General features: G+C 38.9%; 1 protein-coding gene across 2 annotated transcripts in view; it reads right to left on the reverse strand.

Annotated features, from left to right (window-relative positions):
- Window positions 1–658: 658 nt before the first annotated feature.
- The window catches only part of ANAPC7 (anaphase promoting complex subunit 7), a 20,710-nt gene continuing 3,272 nt past the window's right edge, over window positions 659–18,096 (reverse strand). The window contains exons 2-11 of one of the 2 annotated variants that reach the window (XM_010841358.1): window positions 15,795–15,981; window positions 13,435–13,554; window positions 10,210–10,321; window positions 9,788–9,941; window positions 8,957–9,099; window positions 7,271–7,388; window positions 6,487–6,683; window positions 4,010–4,234; window positions 3,181–3,331; window positions 659–1,496 (exon numbers count right to left, since the gene is read on the reverse strand). In XM_010841358.1, coding sequence (XP_010839660.1) covers window positions 1,307–1,496; window positions 3,181–3,331; window positions 4,010–4,234; window positions 6,487–6,683; window positions 7,271–7,388; window positions 8,957–9,099; window positions 9,788–9,941; window positions 10,210–10,321; window positions 13,435–13,554; window positions 15,795–15,981 — 1,597 coding nt within the window. In that variant the 3' untranslated portion in view covers window positions 659–1,306. Of the gene's footprint in view, window positions 1,497–3,180; window positions 3,332–4,009; window positions 4,235–6,486; window positions 6,684–7,270; window positions 7,389–8,956; window positions 9,100–9,787; window positions 9,942–10,209; window positions 10,322–13,434; window positions 13,555–15,794; window positions 16,008–18,096 lie in introns of both variants that reach the window. The other variant, XM_010841359.1, reaches the window with a different exon arrangement.

Consider the following 18,096-nt stretch of genomic DNA (forward strand, 5'->3'; position numbering starts at 1 on the left):
TCCTTCTCCAATGCAGGAAGTGAAAAGTGAAAGGGAAGTCGGTCAGTCGTGTCCAACTCTTCGAGACCCCATGGACTGCCGCCCACCAGGCTCCTCCATCCATGGGATTTTCCAGGCAAGAGTGCTGGAGTGGGGTGCCATTGCCTTCTCTGATTGTACCCTAGACATGTACAATAGTTCTGTTTAAGACAGAACTTCCCATTTATGTCAAATTAATACTCTGTACTACCTTTGACTAATTTTAATGAGAATTTGAGATTAGCTGCACCACCCCTTACTACCTTGACCTCTAAAAGCATCACATTTTAAACGAGGAGAGGGTGGGTGAAGTCTCCCAACACACGAGCCCAGGAATGAGACCCCTGCTGATCCCACAAAAGAATGTTGAAATTGGACATCGATCTCAGCACCCGACAGAGACTGGCAAAATCAATCTAAAATCCAGCCAGACTCTTCCCAGGAATTTACCAGTTGAAAATGCAAATAGATGAACCAACTCAGTATATCTGAGGTTCCCATTCCTTCTGGCTCCCAACACTCTGGGAAGAAAGGGAGTCTATTTATGGCAAATAATTCTACGTCTGAATCAATGCACTGTAAACAAGACACCAAAAAAAATCTATAAAGGGCTCCCATTCTGATCAACCCAACACCATTACTGTACAAAAAACAGTTTTATTAATTACCCCAACTGCGCTTCTGTTCATGCTCTCGGTCACACTTGTTTCTCAGACTCAGCCCAGGCTCATAGGCAAGTTACCAGGTTAGCAAATCGGAAAACTGTTCTGCAAAACAGCAACTGTCAGCTTAAGGCATTACTAACATTGCAGAAGGAAGCAAGGTTACTAGGGAAGTTGGGACAACTCAGGATGATGATTTCTGGGACAGGAAACCCTCTCTGAAAGGGCCAGCCCATGCTGCCGCCGGGAGATGACTCTTGCTCTGGACGACAGGTCGCCCCTTTAAACCCATCCACAGTATCACAGACAAAACACTGTCTAGTCCTCGAGCTTTCAGATTCTGAAACAAAAAGCACTCTGTCCCAGAAGCCCCAACACGTCCATGGGCCTCTCAGAGCACTCACTTGGGCCTCCCTGGCAGGAGCAGGGGAGGATGCAGGGTTGGTCAGGCTCGGTTTTTAAAAATGAAGTCACTACTAGAAATATGGAGTAAGGGGCAGGGACCCCTGCTGCAATCACATGCTGAATCATTGTCCTCCCAGAGAGCAGGCTCCTACAGGTTCCTTCAGTCCACGGAAGTGCTCAGAGCAGGGCAGGCCAGTGTGGCCTCGGAGCTGCTGCCTGCCTCACTGCATGCCGAACCACTGCTCCTGGTCAGCCCACTGGGCCGCCTCACTGTCGCTGCCCTCCAGGTCCCCTTCTTCCCCACTCCCTTCCATGTCGTCCACATCCTCCTCCTGAGTGGCATCCGTGGGACTCTCCTCCTTCTCCATCTTCTGCATCCCCTCTAGAGACTTCTGGTCATTGGGGTCCAAACTAGGGGACAACAAAACAGAGGAGAGGCCTGAATCTCTGCCTTGCTTCTTGCTGGCTGATGTGTCATCTCCCTGGTACGGCAGTGAAATGACCACCCAGTCACAGAGAATCTGCTAATGCCTGGCCTCTCCAAACAACTCCAGTTCCATAGGCAGGATTGAGGGAGTCCACCACTAGAAGTGAAAAAGGCGTCTTGTCCTAAGTTTTAGAATTCTCAATTTGAATTTTCTCCATATATAGTTCTTAAATTTTTTCACACCTAAAACCCCTAGCATTCTGCCAGAGGAAGATACTAGATAAATGAAAAAGCAGCAAGCAATCATTAGCAGAAAAATTCAAATATAATTTAAGAGTATGGGATTTCTAAGTTACAAGGTTACAAAAAATACTTATTTTTCTGTGCGTTAGAATTGTTCCATGTTCTTACAATACAATTAAGCATATCAGCATTTCAGAAGGCAACCAAAACCATCATGCTTACCATGAATCAGATTTGTCAACTCCTAGGTTAGACCCCAGGACCCAAAGTTACCCCTACCTGGGCATTTGACTGTAGGAGCTAGGAGGATCGCACATATCTAAACCCTCAAAGTTCAGAGGGTCCAGAACATTTATTTACTTGGTTCCTAAACAATCTTTCCGCTTGCCTCTGTGACCATCACTAAGGCCAGCTGGTGTCCAATCTCAAGCAAATCCCACCTCTATATTTTATCTTATTTTCTCATTTATTTGCTTCTGGGCTTTCAAAAAGGAGATGAAACCCACGTTGGAATCCTGTTCCTACTTATGTAACTGTAGATGATCTGTATCATCTCTTCTCTGAAACCTTCCATACAGCTCTCACCCACATCCATGGATTCCCACCCGCTGCACTCCCACCTTGCCTTCTAGAGATTGCTTTGAAAGCACTTAGCACATGGTATCTATTAGCCTGCACATCTGAGACTGTGAGCTCCCAGAATCACAGCATCCCCAGTGGTTACTGAGATGCCAAGCACATGAGTGGTGCTCAACTGCTGAACAAGTAAATGGATGTGATCAGACTCCATTAAAGACAGGCCTTCACCATAACTTTATAGACACACAGACAATCCTCAAAGAAATCACTTCTGTATTAAGCAGTAAGAATACCACTATTTATTTAGTATTTACTATGTACCAGGCACAGTGCTAAGAGCTTTACATGAAATAATCATTTAATCCTCATTTAATCATTTAATACCTAATAAGGTAGATAGATATAGACAAGGAAATTTGTTAGTAACTTCCCAAGGTAACAGGTGGTAAAGGCAGTATTCTTCAGAGCTTAAGTTCTTAACTACAGTAGATAGAAACATGGGAAAGTACTTACAATACGCTGATTTGAAAAAGCAGAATATAAAATATATACTACGTATAACCCTATAAAAATATGTATATGTGTTGGCAAGGCCAGGAAGATGATCTACACAAATGAAAACAGATGTTATAGTGGTGCGGCTGGTTATGAGTGAAACAGTTCTTTAATGTTGTTAATATCACTTAAGACTTTAGAAGTCATAAATTAACGAACACTATCATTACTATTGTTACTGTGTTTTCAACTGTGGGCACATAGTGTGTGTGTTTCCAGAACTCCTGTTACACTGATCCCTGCCTCCTCTACCCCTCATGAGCTTCCCCCCATGGGAGGCTAAGTGCCTACCTTAGTGCTATACTATACTGGTCCATTGCTTCCTGATACTCATTGACAGCTACAAGGAAATCTCCTAGGATCCGATGCAGGACACAGTCACTTTGATTAGCCAGTGCGTTCCTCAACAAAGCAATTCCATCTTCATATTTCTGTTCTCTGCCTGAAAAGAAAAAGACCCTCATTTTCCTCCTTACACATTTCAAAATATATTCCCACTGCAGGTCACATACATGTAACCACAAAAATGATCACAATCCAAATATCTATTTATAGATGTCAAGAGAACACTGGTGTGGCAGGAAGTAAGACCAAGCTCATTTGAATCCCTATTCCATTAGGAAGTCAGCAGTTTGAGTTCTGATTTTTAAAAACTTATTCTTAACCAAAGCTCATATAAAAATGATTTTTAAAAACTTATTCTAAGCCAAAGTTCATATAAAAAGCCAAAATGGATTTTATTTGCCAAACTAGGTCAAACTCAGTTCCTCACAAATCAGGATTTAAAAAAACCAAGGCTGAAAGGGAAGTCACAGGAGAATCATGATGGGTTAAAACCAGTTGTATTCGGCCCAAATTAGTTCAGGACAAAGTGAGCTGAATAGGTACTAACCGAGCATAGCTGGCTTGAGCCACTCTACAAGTAATTCACTGCCAATCCAAGAAGGTCTAAGCCAATTAAGTTTGGTTATGCTAAATATAAACCAATTCAAATAGGCTCAGACCTACTGCAAAAGCACACACCTGTTTGGTCATCTGTAACCAACTGGGACTAGAGAATTCAACTGGACTCAGGTTTTACACAATTAACTAGGAACAGGCAAGTAAGCAAGATACTTACTAAGTAGTTCTGCTTTTTTCACCACAGCCTTAATGTAATCCGGCCTTTGGGTCAGGGCTTTATCTAATAAGGTTTTGGCTTTCTCCTGTGTCACTGGGTCTTCAAGACAAACGGTGGCTAAAAGGGTAAGGGTCTGTGCATTTGCTCCTAGAGTTTTGTAAACATTGTTAGCCATTACCATTGCTTCACGAATACTGTTGGAGGCTAAGTAACATTCGATGAGACCTGAAAAAATATAACACAAAAAGTTCAACCACATTACCATTCCAAGCCATGCTTCCATTCTGACAGCCTTCTAAATAGCAAACCTTCAAAGTTTCAAACAACAGGCAGGTCAGGGGAAGACTCTGATGGTGAGATCAAACTGAAGGGCATGTTATTGAAACAGCTAAGAGGTGCTCTTCCCAAGAGCACCTGATGAATGTGGGAAAAGCCTGTAGTGCAAAGACACCTTTAACAGATATGCAGAAGTAAATCAAAGCATGTAGCCAGCTCAGCTCTCTGTTAGAAGAACAAACTCATTAATTGATACTGTGAAAAGATGAAATTTCCAACAAAACCCAAGGTCTTGCTGCCTTTTAACAAGCTGTTAATTTCCAGTACTGCTCAGTCACCTTTAGTCCTAAATTTAAGGGGGAAGGTTCCTACTGTTCACTCTAAAAACTAAAGGAACTAGGGGGCAACCTAGGGTCTCCCTAAACTGGATGAAAAGGGCTTATCACAGAGATCAAACATACTGAGACTGGCAGCTCTGCCTTTAAACCCACAGCAAGAGGCTGATGCTCCATGGGGACAATTCTAACTCTCAAATCTTCGTGCCAAGAAATCGAAGAGAACAGAGGAAGTACTCTTTGGTACAAAGCACTCATCAAAACAGAAAAACAGCTTAAACCCCAAACCCACACACTCCCTGGCAGATTTTCTCTATATACACTCCTCCACCCTAGTGGCATTTATAACATTTGTGCACATTCTACCACACACTACAGTTACTTAACTAGAAATTACCTAACTCTTAAGGGCAACATGGTGGACTTTGGAATATGGTTGTTTGTAATTACTTCAATAGTTTTACTTTCCTGCTAAAACCCCATAGGAAATTCAAAGGGAAATGTTAAGAACACACTTCACCCTTAATCCAGGGCCCCGATCAGTAAAGGAAGCTCAGCTAAAGGCTGCAAGATACATCGGAAGGCATTACCAAGTCACCCTGATCCAAATCTCCAAATGGGAGCTTGAGTGAAGTCATCTCATAAAGCTCCACAGGCCAACTGGGGAAAAACTCTAACTATCCTGTGTCCAACCACTCATCTGGGTAATGGAAATACTCGACTGCATTCCTGGGCTCTGGTGAGACAGGCACACAGCAGAAGGGAATTAGTGTGATAAAAGCAACTGGAGGATAGGGAAACTACTTTCAGGATCAAGAATTTAATCAGAAACCAAAAGCTTGGCTTGCTGCAGTTTCTTTAAGAACAAATCCAAAAGAGGCATAGATCTCTGGGTATCTAAGCAGATTTGTTTTTCACTCCAACTTCCAATTTTCTTTCTTTTTTTAATCTTTTGGCCATGCTGCAAGGCATGTGGAATCCTACTTCCCTGACCAAGGATCGAACCCACGCCCCCTGCATTGGCAGGGCAGTCTTAACCACTGGACTACCAGGGAAGTCCCCAAACTGTAATTTTTATTTCTCAAATTTGAACTCATCTTTCTGTTAAGAGCAAATCACTCCTAGACTCCTGGGTTTATTTTTAAATTCTTATAAAAATATGCTTTGGAGGAACTGCATTTTGTAAGATCTATTTTAACGTCTGTGACTGAGTCACCAAATGCTGCTGAAGCTGGCACAGCTTTGAACTCCTAGGGTCAGTTCACACGAACCTAAAATAGTATGTAACAAAACAAAGCTTGACCCTGATGAGGCCTACTCTGGAGGTCACAATGAACTGACCAGTTCCCACAACCAACACTGACATATGGATGTAGAGTTATCCTATGAGTAGTAGCCCAAGGTAAGACAACTGTAAAAACAAACAAACAAACAATAAAGACATACCAACCAATCCAGCATAGTGCCGGCACAGAGAGATTCACATTAACAAGTGAGCCACATCTGAGAAACAAAACAGAACAAAAAAAACACCAAAACTATACCCAAAACAAAAAAATAAGAAAAATGAATTACGAAAGTATGGAGTGAAAAGTCCAGCCCTAAATAAATGTGTAATGCCTAATGAAGTGGTTCGCAAATATGTTTGCATGTTGGCATTTCCTGGGATCATAAAAAAGTACTGACGTCTCTAGCCCAACAGCAAACATTCTGACTTACACAGTACTGAAATGACGCAGCATCAGGATTTTTAAAAGTACCCACAGAGGACTCCAATGTGCAACAGGGTTTGGAAATTGCTGGCCCAACAAAACCTTCCATCTGAGTGCCACAGCTATAGAGCCACACCATCTATAATTATCTTACCTTCATAACAATCTAAGCGACAAGGCGCAAGACGTATAGCCTCCCGAAAGTGGATTATTGCTTCCTGGACTCTGCCCATGTTTCTAAGCGCTGCTCCCTTAAGTAGCAAAGCTTGAACACTGTTACTGTTCAGCTGAATTGCCTTGGCTCCTAAATAGAGGGCTCGAGAATAGCGTTTGCTATAGAAGCTATGACACCTGGAGGAAAATACAATCAAAGTTATCTGAAAGAAGACCATAAATAAATTTCATTCAAAAGGAAAAATCAAAGAGACGGCCTTCTACATGATCCTTACTACACACCCCTTAAAACTTTAGCGTAAGGTATTAGTGAAAAACAACAGAACAACAAAAATCTACTGAATATTTATTTTTAAGGGTAAAATCTTGATATGGAAGGGAAAACTACAAAAAGAAATCTGATGATCTGGATATGTTATCAGATCAGAGATATTCAGAGAATTTGTTAAGCCAGGTCAATAACAAAGTAGCACAGCTCCTGGCCTGCTCACGGATGGCTTCTTGTGAGCAGGTCCAGAGCTGAGCATGATGTATTCACTCAGTAAACACTTATCCCACAAAGCAGGGGCAGCATCCTCATTTTCCAAATGAGAAAACAGACTGAGAGAAATGATGCATTCAGAGTCACAGACAGACCATGACTTGAATTCAAGTCTGATGATTCTTTAAACCAGTGCTTTCAAATCTATGTTCTATTTAGGTGAAACCACAATTTCCTAAAGAATCTACTAAAACTAGAGAGAAAAGAGAATGCATAAACATACCCAGAGACCACCCACGGTTCTGCATGTTGGTCAGAAATATTAAAAAGGCGGCAGCCAAGGTTCTCCACATCCTCCAGCCGCCCTTCTCGTGCCAGGAGATAGCCATACACATCCATTCCTACAGAGGAAGAGGCTCATTAAAGCAGCAGGGGTCTTTTCTAACAGAGCTACAACCTTCATCAGAGCCCACAAAAGGGCTTCTGCAGGGTCTGAGCCCTCTCCAATATCATAAGCTCCTCCCACCAGCATTCCCATTTTCCTACAGAATGACTATTAAAAAGACAAAACACATATAAAAGTAAAAACAAATAAATAAAAATAAAAAGCAAAGGAGTAGAAGGACCTACCTCACAATTTGAAAGCCTGTAATTTTCAGGAACTATTTGTCCCTACATCCTGTGGCGTGATAATACAGCCATAGTTATCCTAACACATAACCAGAAAAGGCCCAAAAAAAGCATCAAATTAAGTTCTCTCTTCCAAGAAGTCTAGACACAATCAGGAGTATACACTTCATATGCCAGTTAGTCTCAGAAAAAAGCTAGTCTATTCTAGAAAAAGCCATCCAGTTCTTTCTGGAGTCTATTTCATTTAAAATCATTCCCCTGCCCCCCGACCCCCTTTATTCTCATTTATGTTCTATTAAAAAAAAAAAAAAAAAGGGGCCTTAGCTCACTGTCACCCGTCTCTTACCACCATTCTCCTCCATTCCTTACTATACATGAAAATGTCTCTTAAATCAAATTACTGCAACATTCCCTGCTGTTCCCTGGACTCGGCTCTGAGCTTCCAATCTTAAGTAGCTGACTACCGTCAGGCTAGTACTTTTAAAACGCCATTTTCACCATGGGCACAAGGCAGTTTGGTAAAGAGGAGAAACACTGGGCAGGAGGGACTCTGAGCAAACAAATTCATCTTTCTGAATCTGTTTCCCTATCTACATGCTTGTGAAGGTCCCCTCCCTGCTCTGTCATTCTTGTAGCTTCTGAGTCTACATGTTTATTGTCACAAGGCCGTATGTTTCTGATGGCCATTTTTGGGCCTTTGCAAGCAGACTTCTGCCTATTTATGCAACATTATTTCCCATCACTATTGCTGCACACATTTCCTTCACTCACTGCCAGTCACCAGACAGCCATCCTTTGGAAGTATAGACCTGCTGAGCTTCCCAGTAGGTCCACGCTATCTCTGTGGACCTGTGGCTCACCTCTTTAGCACCAATCTTCTTTTACATCAGTGACTTTTTAAAACATTGTTGTTCACTTCTAATTACTTCTTTTAATCATCTTATCACTTTCTTAGTATCTGTTCACTTACTCCTTTTTAAACTAAATTTAAGGACATAGTGAACCTAAATTCCCTAAAAGGATATTATGATTCTGGGGATGCCATCCAAATTCTCAGTCAGACACACCATAAATTTATAAACCGTAAGAACGGGCTGTGATCCCTCCCCAAAGAAAAAAAGTCAAGTAATGATCTGTGGGGATATGACACTTGAATCCAAGCAAAAACAACTACTCAAAACCGAATTACCCAGTGTTAAGAGACATTGTCAGGACCTTAAAAAAAGGCTACTCATATATTTTATGAAAAGCTGTTATCAGAAGACCATGCTACATCTTCTCCCTATCTTCTGATTTGACCCTGTACAGTCACCTCCATCCTGTCCCAAGAATTACTTACCTTTTATTAGATATGGATCCAACATCTGTGCCTGTTCAAACTTGAGGACAGAGTTCTTATTGTCTCCAGCTCTGAAGTACAGATCTGCTAAGCTTCCCAGTAGGTCCACGTTATCTCTCAACAAGGACTTTTTCTCTAGTGAACTTCAAAATATTAAACATGAACCTTAAAATATATCTTAAGTCTCTTAGTTGTTGAACCTGGGTGATGGGCATAAGGGTACTATTTTATGTAAGATTTTTCATTTTTCATAATGAAAGACTTCAAAAACAAACCATGTAACTAATTTTCTTAATTCTGAGCTTGTAATTTAAAGTTATACAAGATAAGATAGTAAATACACAGAATAAAGCAGAAATCTCTCTCATTACCTAGAAAGAACTTTTTGGTTACAGTTTTCCAAAAGATAATATATACTGTATGTGTTAAATATAATATCATTCAAAGTAACAGCTATTTATTACTCAACCAAATGACTCTGCCTAATACAAATCCCACTCTGATGACCCTGGACTTTACCTAACTAGAAAGAAAAACCCCAGTACCGAGGCAACCCAGGTCAGATGGTGCAAAAACCATGCTTCTAGGACATCCAAAAAGATGTTCTTTCAGGTTCAAGTACGACACACAGAGTTAAACTTGGTCCAAGTTTACATTTAACAAAGATTATTACATCTGGGGCCACTGAGTACATTAAGAGATTAACAAAGCCCAGGGACAACAGGCTTTACAACAAGAGATAAGCATCTCATTTTTCCATTTTGCTAATTTAGATACATCAACTTCCATATAAGAGTCCTAAGAATATTCAATTAACTTTGTGGTTCTCACCAAATGGTATTGATTGCTCTCGAATTGTCACCAACATGCACAAAAGCATAGGCTTTGATCCACACAGAAAGCCAATCCAAGTTAGGCACAGTCTGGATCACATTCATCGTCATTGATGCCACCTCTGCACCTTTTACAGAAAGAGACAGCAAACCTAATCCAACAGAAAGTAGGAGAAAGAAGGTGAGGCATAGCATCCTTCTACAATGCAAGAAGCAATAGGCTACACTTTTCCAAGGCTGTAAGGCAACCTTTTCCCTATTTTAAGCAAGACGCATATGACAGAACAACTACAGTATTTTTTCAGCGGTGAAAGAATACACAGCAGTAGTAACCTAAATTATTCTAATGTACAGCCAAGATTAAGAATCACTATCTTAGAGAGTAAACACTCCATGAAAATAGGGGAAGAATGACCTTACCTAGAATCGCATCAAGGGCTAATGGGCACTGCCTCAGCACTTCCTTATAGCTGGTGACGGAAGGTCGCTCCTGACCAGCCTTCTTGTACAGGTTTGCCAACATCATGTTTATCTGCAGTGAAAACAAAAGATAATAAGGTAAGTATTTAAAAATACAATCTTACCATTGATAAGTTCCGATTTTCATTATTAGCTATTCTACTTTTTACTGAAAAATCTACTCAAGGCCCTGTGGAAACAAAGTGCAACCCCACTCTTCAAACAAAGAGGAAATTACTACCTTTGCTTTTCTATGTCCTCCCATTACCTCCCAAATTCCTCACACTTACCCAACCAAAAGGCCCAATAATATCTGGACCAAAGATGCTGCCTCTGGAAATGGAAGTAACATTCATTTGAGAAATGTTACAGGATTCTAATTACCTTGATTTTTAAAACAGAGGATGAACTATGTTAAAAATGTCTGTTTACATATTTTATTTTTTAAGCTTAATATCACAGTAATATAAAGTGAGGAAGTCTTAACAAAGCTAGCTTAAAAAGATCAGATGAATTTTCCCCAAAAAGGAAATGATGGACACAAAAGTAAAACATTTGGCTCCTCTTTAACAATTAGTCTAGCAGCTAGACTCTTAGCTTTTCTAATGCTTAAAGCTTTGACTCACAGGTATTGTCTGACTCAAAAAAATGCTACAAGAATCAAACTCTAACTGATCTCCAGAGGTGACAATGATCCAGAGATTAGCTTTATTATTTAAATCTAGTGAATGCATTTTTAGCACAACTCAAATATGTAACTCAGTTTGGAGGCGAGAGGTGGGGGCAGGACAATTTCCTAAAAACGCAACAGGGAAAATTTGACAAAACCTAAAAGTTCCAAAGAATACAGATGTTACAGAGAAGAGATAAATGATCTTAATAGTACAAAGAGTACACAATATTCCAATTTAAAATTAATAGATCTTAAATGGAACACAATGTTTGCCAGATCATTAACCTAAGAAAGCAGTCAACACAAGGGCACAAAAGAAAAAGAGCCAATCCCCGATCTCTTCAATTATCTGTAACTTGGTATGCCAGATATTTACTCAAAAAATTACTCTGAAGATGAAAAACATCTGTTCCAATTATGAACTCACAGTATATAAAACAATCTAGTATGGCATTAATCCATACTGATTCAATGAAATAATGAAATACTAGAAATTAAACTATTTTTTATTTGGCCTCAGGTTTTCCATTTTAGGCTATGTTGAAATGCAAAAAAAAAAAGGTACTTAAAGGAAAACTCCAGTATTGGTGTCAATACTTGAAAAAAATAAAAGAATTAAATTTAAAATCCTTTCTTGACTGCTTGTTATTAACGAACTATGACTGACGGGCCTTCTATCTCAACAAATATTAAATATTCCGTTTAAACTACCTGACACTTTGAGTTTTGAGAACTACCTAGTTAGAAAGTCAATTCTTTTTAAAAACAGATCCTTACTTGGGGACATCATTAAAGTTGCATTCCACCAGTTATAAATATAAGCAGTCATCATTTTCTAAAAACTGAGTGACAAATTGTTTCTTGGTATGTTTCTCTTAAAAGTTGAAGATTTTCCAAGACATAATAATCTCACACTGGAATTTTCCTTTAAAATGTGAAGGAATGTGTGGCGGTGTTTACCATACATTAACAGACGTTCATTTAGACGTTTTTTGACTCACTTCCTTGTCCTTTACACAGACTGAGAAGCCAGTTAACTCCCTAACGGACAAGAAAGAAAAACTGTAAATATTATAGGTTTATGTTTGAGGCACACATCTTTGTTTGCTCCTGGCTACAACAGCTCTATGAAGGATATGTACTCCTAACGTATGTGGACTCCTCTAGTTCTTCCTAAAACGACAGCTGTAAACACCAAAGTGTTGGATACCACAAGGCTCACTTTCTTGGCCATTACTCATTTTTAAAAATGCCCCCAAATTCCCTCAAGTCATTAAGAAGAAATTATGGAACGTTTCCAATAAGATAAGGACTAGGTATCCTTCAAAGCTTACAATCAAAGTAGCATTTTCCAAATGAAGACACCCTCATATATACAAAAAAATTATTCTTAGGGTAAGACTTTCATAGCGTACCAGAATATAATTAAGTATACAGTGCCCAGCTTGTTGTGAGACAGGTTAGTCTATAATACACTTACAAATGTTTTAAATAACAATTATCACCATAAAATATGAAGAAATAGCTTAATTTTTAAAATTCAGAAAATATTAAATAAATCTTCAACATGAGATGCTTAAACATGTTCTCATCAAGTGTGATTACTTTTAAAACTCAGTAACACTTGGGTGAAAAAACACTAAATACACCTGGTCCCTACTGCTTATAATTCCTTTTCTTTTAATGGCAGAAAGATGTGCACAAGTTCCTATTGTTAACTACACTGCAGTTTTTCAATGAAGAGAGGAAAGTAGGTGACATGAAAGTATGTGTTAGAATATTAAATAATGATGTGAATTCACTCCTAAGAGCTAAGATTTTCATTGTTTTTCTAAACTGGACTTCAAAGAAAACCTGTATTCAGATGCCTAATATAATACTCCTTATAGAATAGTATTTTAAAAAGTATTCTCACATCCATGAACTTAGTTTATACCAGAGAAAGTATTATCATCCTCAATAAGGAAAAAAGTAAAGCCAGATTTTTAACTTGCCCAAGTTCACACTACACACTGCTTGTATGCCCTAAATGCAAAGACAAGAAACTAGATCTTTCGATTTCAGTTGAAGGTGTTCTATATACTATTATTGCCAAATAAAACACAAATACTATCCTATACACAAATACGTACAAAGAACCTTGAAGTTTTAATTCTGAAAATAAAAGGAATACACATTATCAAATGGGCATACCTACAGAATGCAAAAAATGAGATTCTTAAAAAGTACTGTTGCTACCTGGAAATATATTGCAAATCATGTTTCCTACAATAAGAAAAACAAAATAATTAAACACATGTAGTACTCTCCAGCTACCATTTTCCTCAGCAGAATTTTCAGGGTCTTATAAGAAAGTCACTCCTCTCTCTAAACAGGGAGAACAGGGGAACAAAGTGGGAATCAGAGACAAGGTTTGTAAAATGTTCGGATGTAGTCCCTGAAAACACAGAGGAAGACAGCTGGAAGGACTGGGGAAGAGAAAAATATGTAACCAAATTGTTAATTCGACTTACTTTGGGAGTTCTTTGTCTTGAAGGGATCCCATCAAGTATAGCGATGGCATCTTTATCTTGTTTTAGCATTGTGTAACATTCAGCCATTTTGTATTTTACTTCAATTTCAGATGGAAGACACTTAAGAGGAAATGAAAACATCTCTTCAAAATATTACTTCAGCAGTATGGCAGTTCTTCAAAATGTTAAACATGATTACCATATGACCCAGTAATTCTGCTTCTGTGTATACAGCCAAGAAAACTGAAAACATATGTCCACACAAAAACCTGCACAAAAATGTTCATAGCATCATTAATGATAAAAAGCAGAAACACAAATGCCCACCAACTAATGAATAGTTAAAATATGGCACATCCACACAATGGAATATTATTCTGCAACAAAAAGGAATAAACAATTGCTTCTTTATTATGTGCCATAATATGGATCAACCTTGAAAACATACTAAGTAAAAGCAGCCAGCCACAAAAGGCCACATTGCATGATTCCATTCATATAAAAGGTCCAGAATAGGCGAACCCACAGAGGCAGAAAGGTCAGTGATTTCCAGGGGCTACAGAAATAAAAAACACAAGGCTTTTCTAGAGGGATGTAAACATTCTGGAATTATTCAATATCCTACCCTGAACTGTGAATATTATGTTGTAAACTGTATCTCAATTTTTAAAAAAACTCCTTCAAGATTAAATAAGCATAGTGCTTAGCATACAGAATGCCCCCAAATATTACTTCTATGAATTATTCTGTGTGGATAATACACATGACTTCCATTCAGGGCCAGAAAACAATTCCTGGCAATCAGCTCTTTAGTAACAAAACACAAAGGCTCTACATAAAGAGAAATAAAACAAGAGAAAAATGTACAGGTGCTAAAAAAAAAAAAAGCAATTATATTACTTTGTCTTTTTTTAATGTGGAAAAATACAGAATGTGATTCATAATTTCACTTCAGTTCATTCTGACATTCCTTTTAAATGTAAATTGCATGTATAATTTAAAGACAGGTTCAAACTGAAAGTCAAGGTTCCCCTCCTCTAAAGTTTTGTTAATTTTCTTCACACACATATGCTAAATTTTCCATGTATATTATCCATATATATTTTAGGCATATACCAGGATATATGTCTATAAACTATCCCCTTTAGGGAATTCCCTGGCAGTCCAGTGGTTAGGACTCCACACTTTCACTGCCAAGAGGGCCAAGGTGGGTTCAGGTTCAATCCCTGGTTGGGGAACCAAGATCCCACAAGTAGCACAGTGTGGCCAAAAAATTAAAATAACTATCACCTTTAAACAGAAAGAGTAGTGAACATACTACTTAAAAGCTTATTTACTAATATATACAGGCCTTTCCAAATCAGCACATACAACGCTATATTTCACTTCCTCAATATCCCATCCTAGGGCTACACTATAACTAGATCCTACTGATAAACACTTTTGCTTGTAGTTTCTTACCATTATAAACAGTGCTATAGTAAGCAGCTTACTTATATACCCTTGTAAACCTTTTGCAAATCAACTATTACAGTAAATATCTAGCAATGGTATAACTGTCAAGTGGTGAAATTAGTTTTTTACCCTTCATTTATTTAATCATCAAGCAACCAAAACTAGTAAGAACTCGAAAGATAATTTCATATGAATTTCCCCAGGTATTCATAATCCTAAAACTGAGTGACATCTTGAAAGTGTACTTTCATTAAATTAAAAAATAAATAAAACTTTCGATTTCTTAATTGTTTGTATAAAAAGGAGGACTAATACATGACTTTGGTTAGAGCCCAGATAATTCTATTTTTCAATTCATCCAGAGTGAATTTTGTTTTTAGCCCTTTGTGCTTGGTTGGATGAATTCTTGTACCTAAGTGGTTTTTAACCTTTGTTTCTCCAGTCAGCTCCCCTTTAAAATTACTTTAAAATTTTTTAAATTTATTTTTGGCTGTGCTGAATCTTCACTGTTGTGCAGGCTTTTCTCTAGTTGCAGTGAGCGGGGGGCGAGCAGGGCTGGTCTCTAGTTGCAGTGCACAGGCTTCTCATTGTGGTGGCTTATCTTGTCAACCACTGTTCCCGGGCTCAAGAGCACAGGCTCTATAGTTATGGTACATGGGCTTAGTTGCTCCGAGGCATGTGGGATCTTTCCAGATCAGGGATTGAACCCGTTTCTCCTGCACTGACAGGCAGATTCTTTACCACTGAGCCACCAGGGAAGTCCTTAAAATTACTTTTTTTTTTTTCTTAAAATTACTTTTTATTTTACATCTTCTACATCTAATAAGCAGTCTTAAATTCCTTCCACCTCTCCTGCTCTCAATACAAACAAATTAAAAACATATCACATATCTATCTCCAATTACCTGACTCTGTGGAGTGGATGCAGAATTTCCAGTTGAAGGTCTCACTTTTGAAGTTTTACTTAGGGCTTTCTTCTGCTGTAAAGCCATAGTATACTTACTCACAGCATTCCGATACTCCTTATCATGAAAGAGAGAATCTGCATGATACACCAAAAGCTGGTACTTCTGAGATGGGGAGAATAACTCACTAGAAAAACAAAGAAAGTATACCCCCTACATGGGTTACTTTGAAATGTCAGAAAGAACGCCCTCCTTAGTGTCTACATAAGCTGAAAAACATAGGCAATGTACTTTAATTGCTAGTCCCTAAAAAAAGAGCCAAGACTCATACTCCATGTTAATACTGTCAACATATGTAGGAAATTACTTTAAATTGTTTTCCTTTACTTACTATGAAAACAATGATACTTCTAAATCAAATTCAGTAATATAGAGATATACAAAGAGAAATATTAATACAGCTGACCCTTGAACAAACCAGGCTTGAATTACAGGGTCCACCAATACGTAGATTTCTTTTTTCAATAGCACACACTACAGTACTATACACCATCTTGGTTGAATCTGTGTATGCAGAACTGCAAACTCAAAGGAAATGCATATATAAAGAGCCAAATATAAGTTATATACTGATTTTTGACTGTGAGCCTCCTACCCTCCTCTGAAACTTGCTCAAGGGTCAGGTGTATATCTTTTCCTCCCCCTCTTTAACCCAAGCCCCCTTAAGAGTTAATACTCCCACAGTAACATCAAGTTTTCAGGGCAATACAGACAAAGGAGAGCAATCATGACTTAATGTTACCAAATACTGCCGAAGGGTTAAAAAACTGGAAAAGAGAAACTCACCACTCTGAATCTTTTTTATTTAAGTGTTAACAAAAAGAGGTTTGGAGGGAATTTGAAACTCTTTAAATACTGAAGAAAATGGGAATACTGAAATACAGGAAAAGACTAGGACAAGCCAATGGGACAGAATGGAACAGATGAGAGGATTAGCCGTGTTTGACAGAAGTTGTTTTTCTCTCCATATGTAAGTAAATCTTACCGGGGCTTCCCAGGTGGCTCAGTAGTAAAGAGTCCACCTGCCAAGCAGGAGACACAGGTTCAATCCCTGGGTCTGGAAGATCCCTAGAGGAGGAAATGGCAACCCACTTCAGTATTCTTGCCTGGGAAACCCCATGGACAACAGGAGCCTGACAGGCTACAACCATGGGGTAGCAAAGAGTTGGACACGACCAAGTAAGCAAACAGCAGCAGCAAGTAAACTTCACTAGCACTAGAAGATTACTTCCTTGAGTCTCAGGGGTTTAAGGACATAGTAACAGAAGAAATACATTGCAGAATGTTCCCTTCAATCTTGAATATTGCTTGCAAGTGTTATAGGTGCCTAGAAGTGTCCACCAATCTTAATGGGAAACTTGTATTTTTAATCCCCAATCTCATCCCTCATCTAGTAAAAATTTACATTTTTTCTTTGACAGGGACAAGCTACTGCTGCTAAGTCACCTCAGTCGTGTCCATTCTGTGCGACCCCATAGACGGCAGCCCACCAGGCTCCCCTGTCCCTGGGAGTCTCCAGGCAAGAACACTGGAATGGGTTGCCATTTCCTTCTCCAATGCATGAAAGTGAAAAGTGAAAGTGAAGTCACTCAGCAACTTCATGTCCGACCCTCAGCAACCCCATGGACTGCAGCCTTCCATGGGATTTTCCAGGCAGGAGTACTGGAGTGGGGTGCCAGTGACAAGCTACTGTCACTTAAAAAGAAAGAATAGTCCAAGAACTCTGTAGATGGTTAACTGCTCAGCAAATGAAGGATACTCAAGAATAGGTACCACGGATTAGTAACGGCCAAAGGCTGGGCAAGTGGGATTTGTGACTACTAACTGATTTGGGGTTTCTTTGGGGATAATACAAATGTTTTACAACAAACATTGGTGATGGTTGTACAACTCTGTGAATATACTTAAAACCACAGAAATGTATTCTTTAAAAGCAGGAATCTGATGGTATGCAAATCTTATCTTAATAAAAAATAATTTAAAAAAAAGGATAGATAGGCTAACACTGGATATAAAGTGACAAAGAAAAGTTAAGGATTGAAAGGTACAGTTCAGACAGTTGAGATCTATTCCAGCTCTGACATTCTGTTTAGGGAGACACGCTGGATCATGGAAAAAGCAAGAGAGTTCCAGCCTTTACTGTGTGGATCACAATAAACTGTGGAAAATTCTTCAAGAGATGGGAATACCAGACCACCTGACCTGCCTCTTGAGAAACCTGTATGCAGATCAGGAAGCAACA

This window comes from Bison bison, unplaced genomic scaffold (assembly GCF_000754665.1).
Source record: "Bison bison bison isolate TAMUID 2011002044 unplaced genomic scaffold, Bison_UMD1.0 scf7180017864160, whole genome shotgun sequence".
Classification (NCBI taxonomy): domain Eukaryota; kingdom Metazoa; phylum Chordata; class Mammalia; order Artiodactyla; family Bovidae; genus Bison; species Bison bison.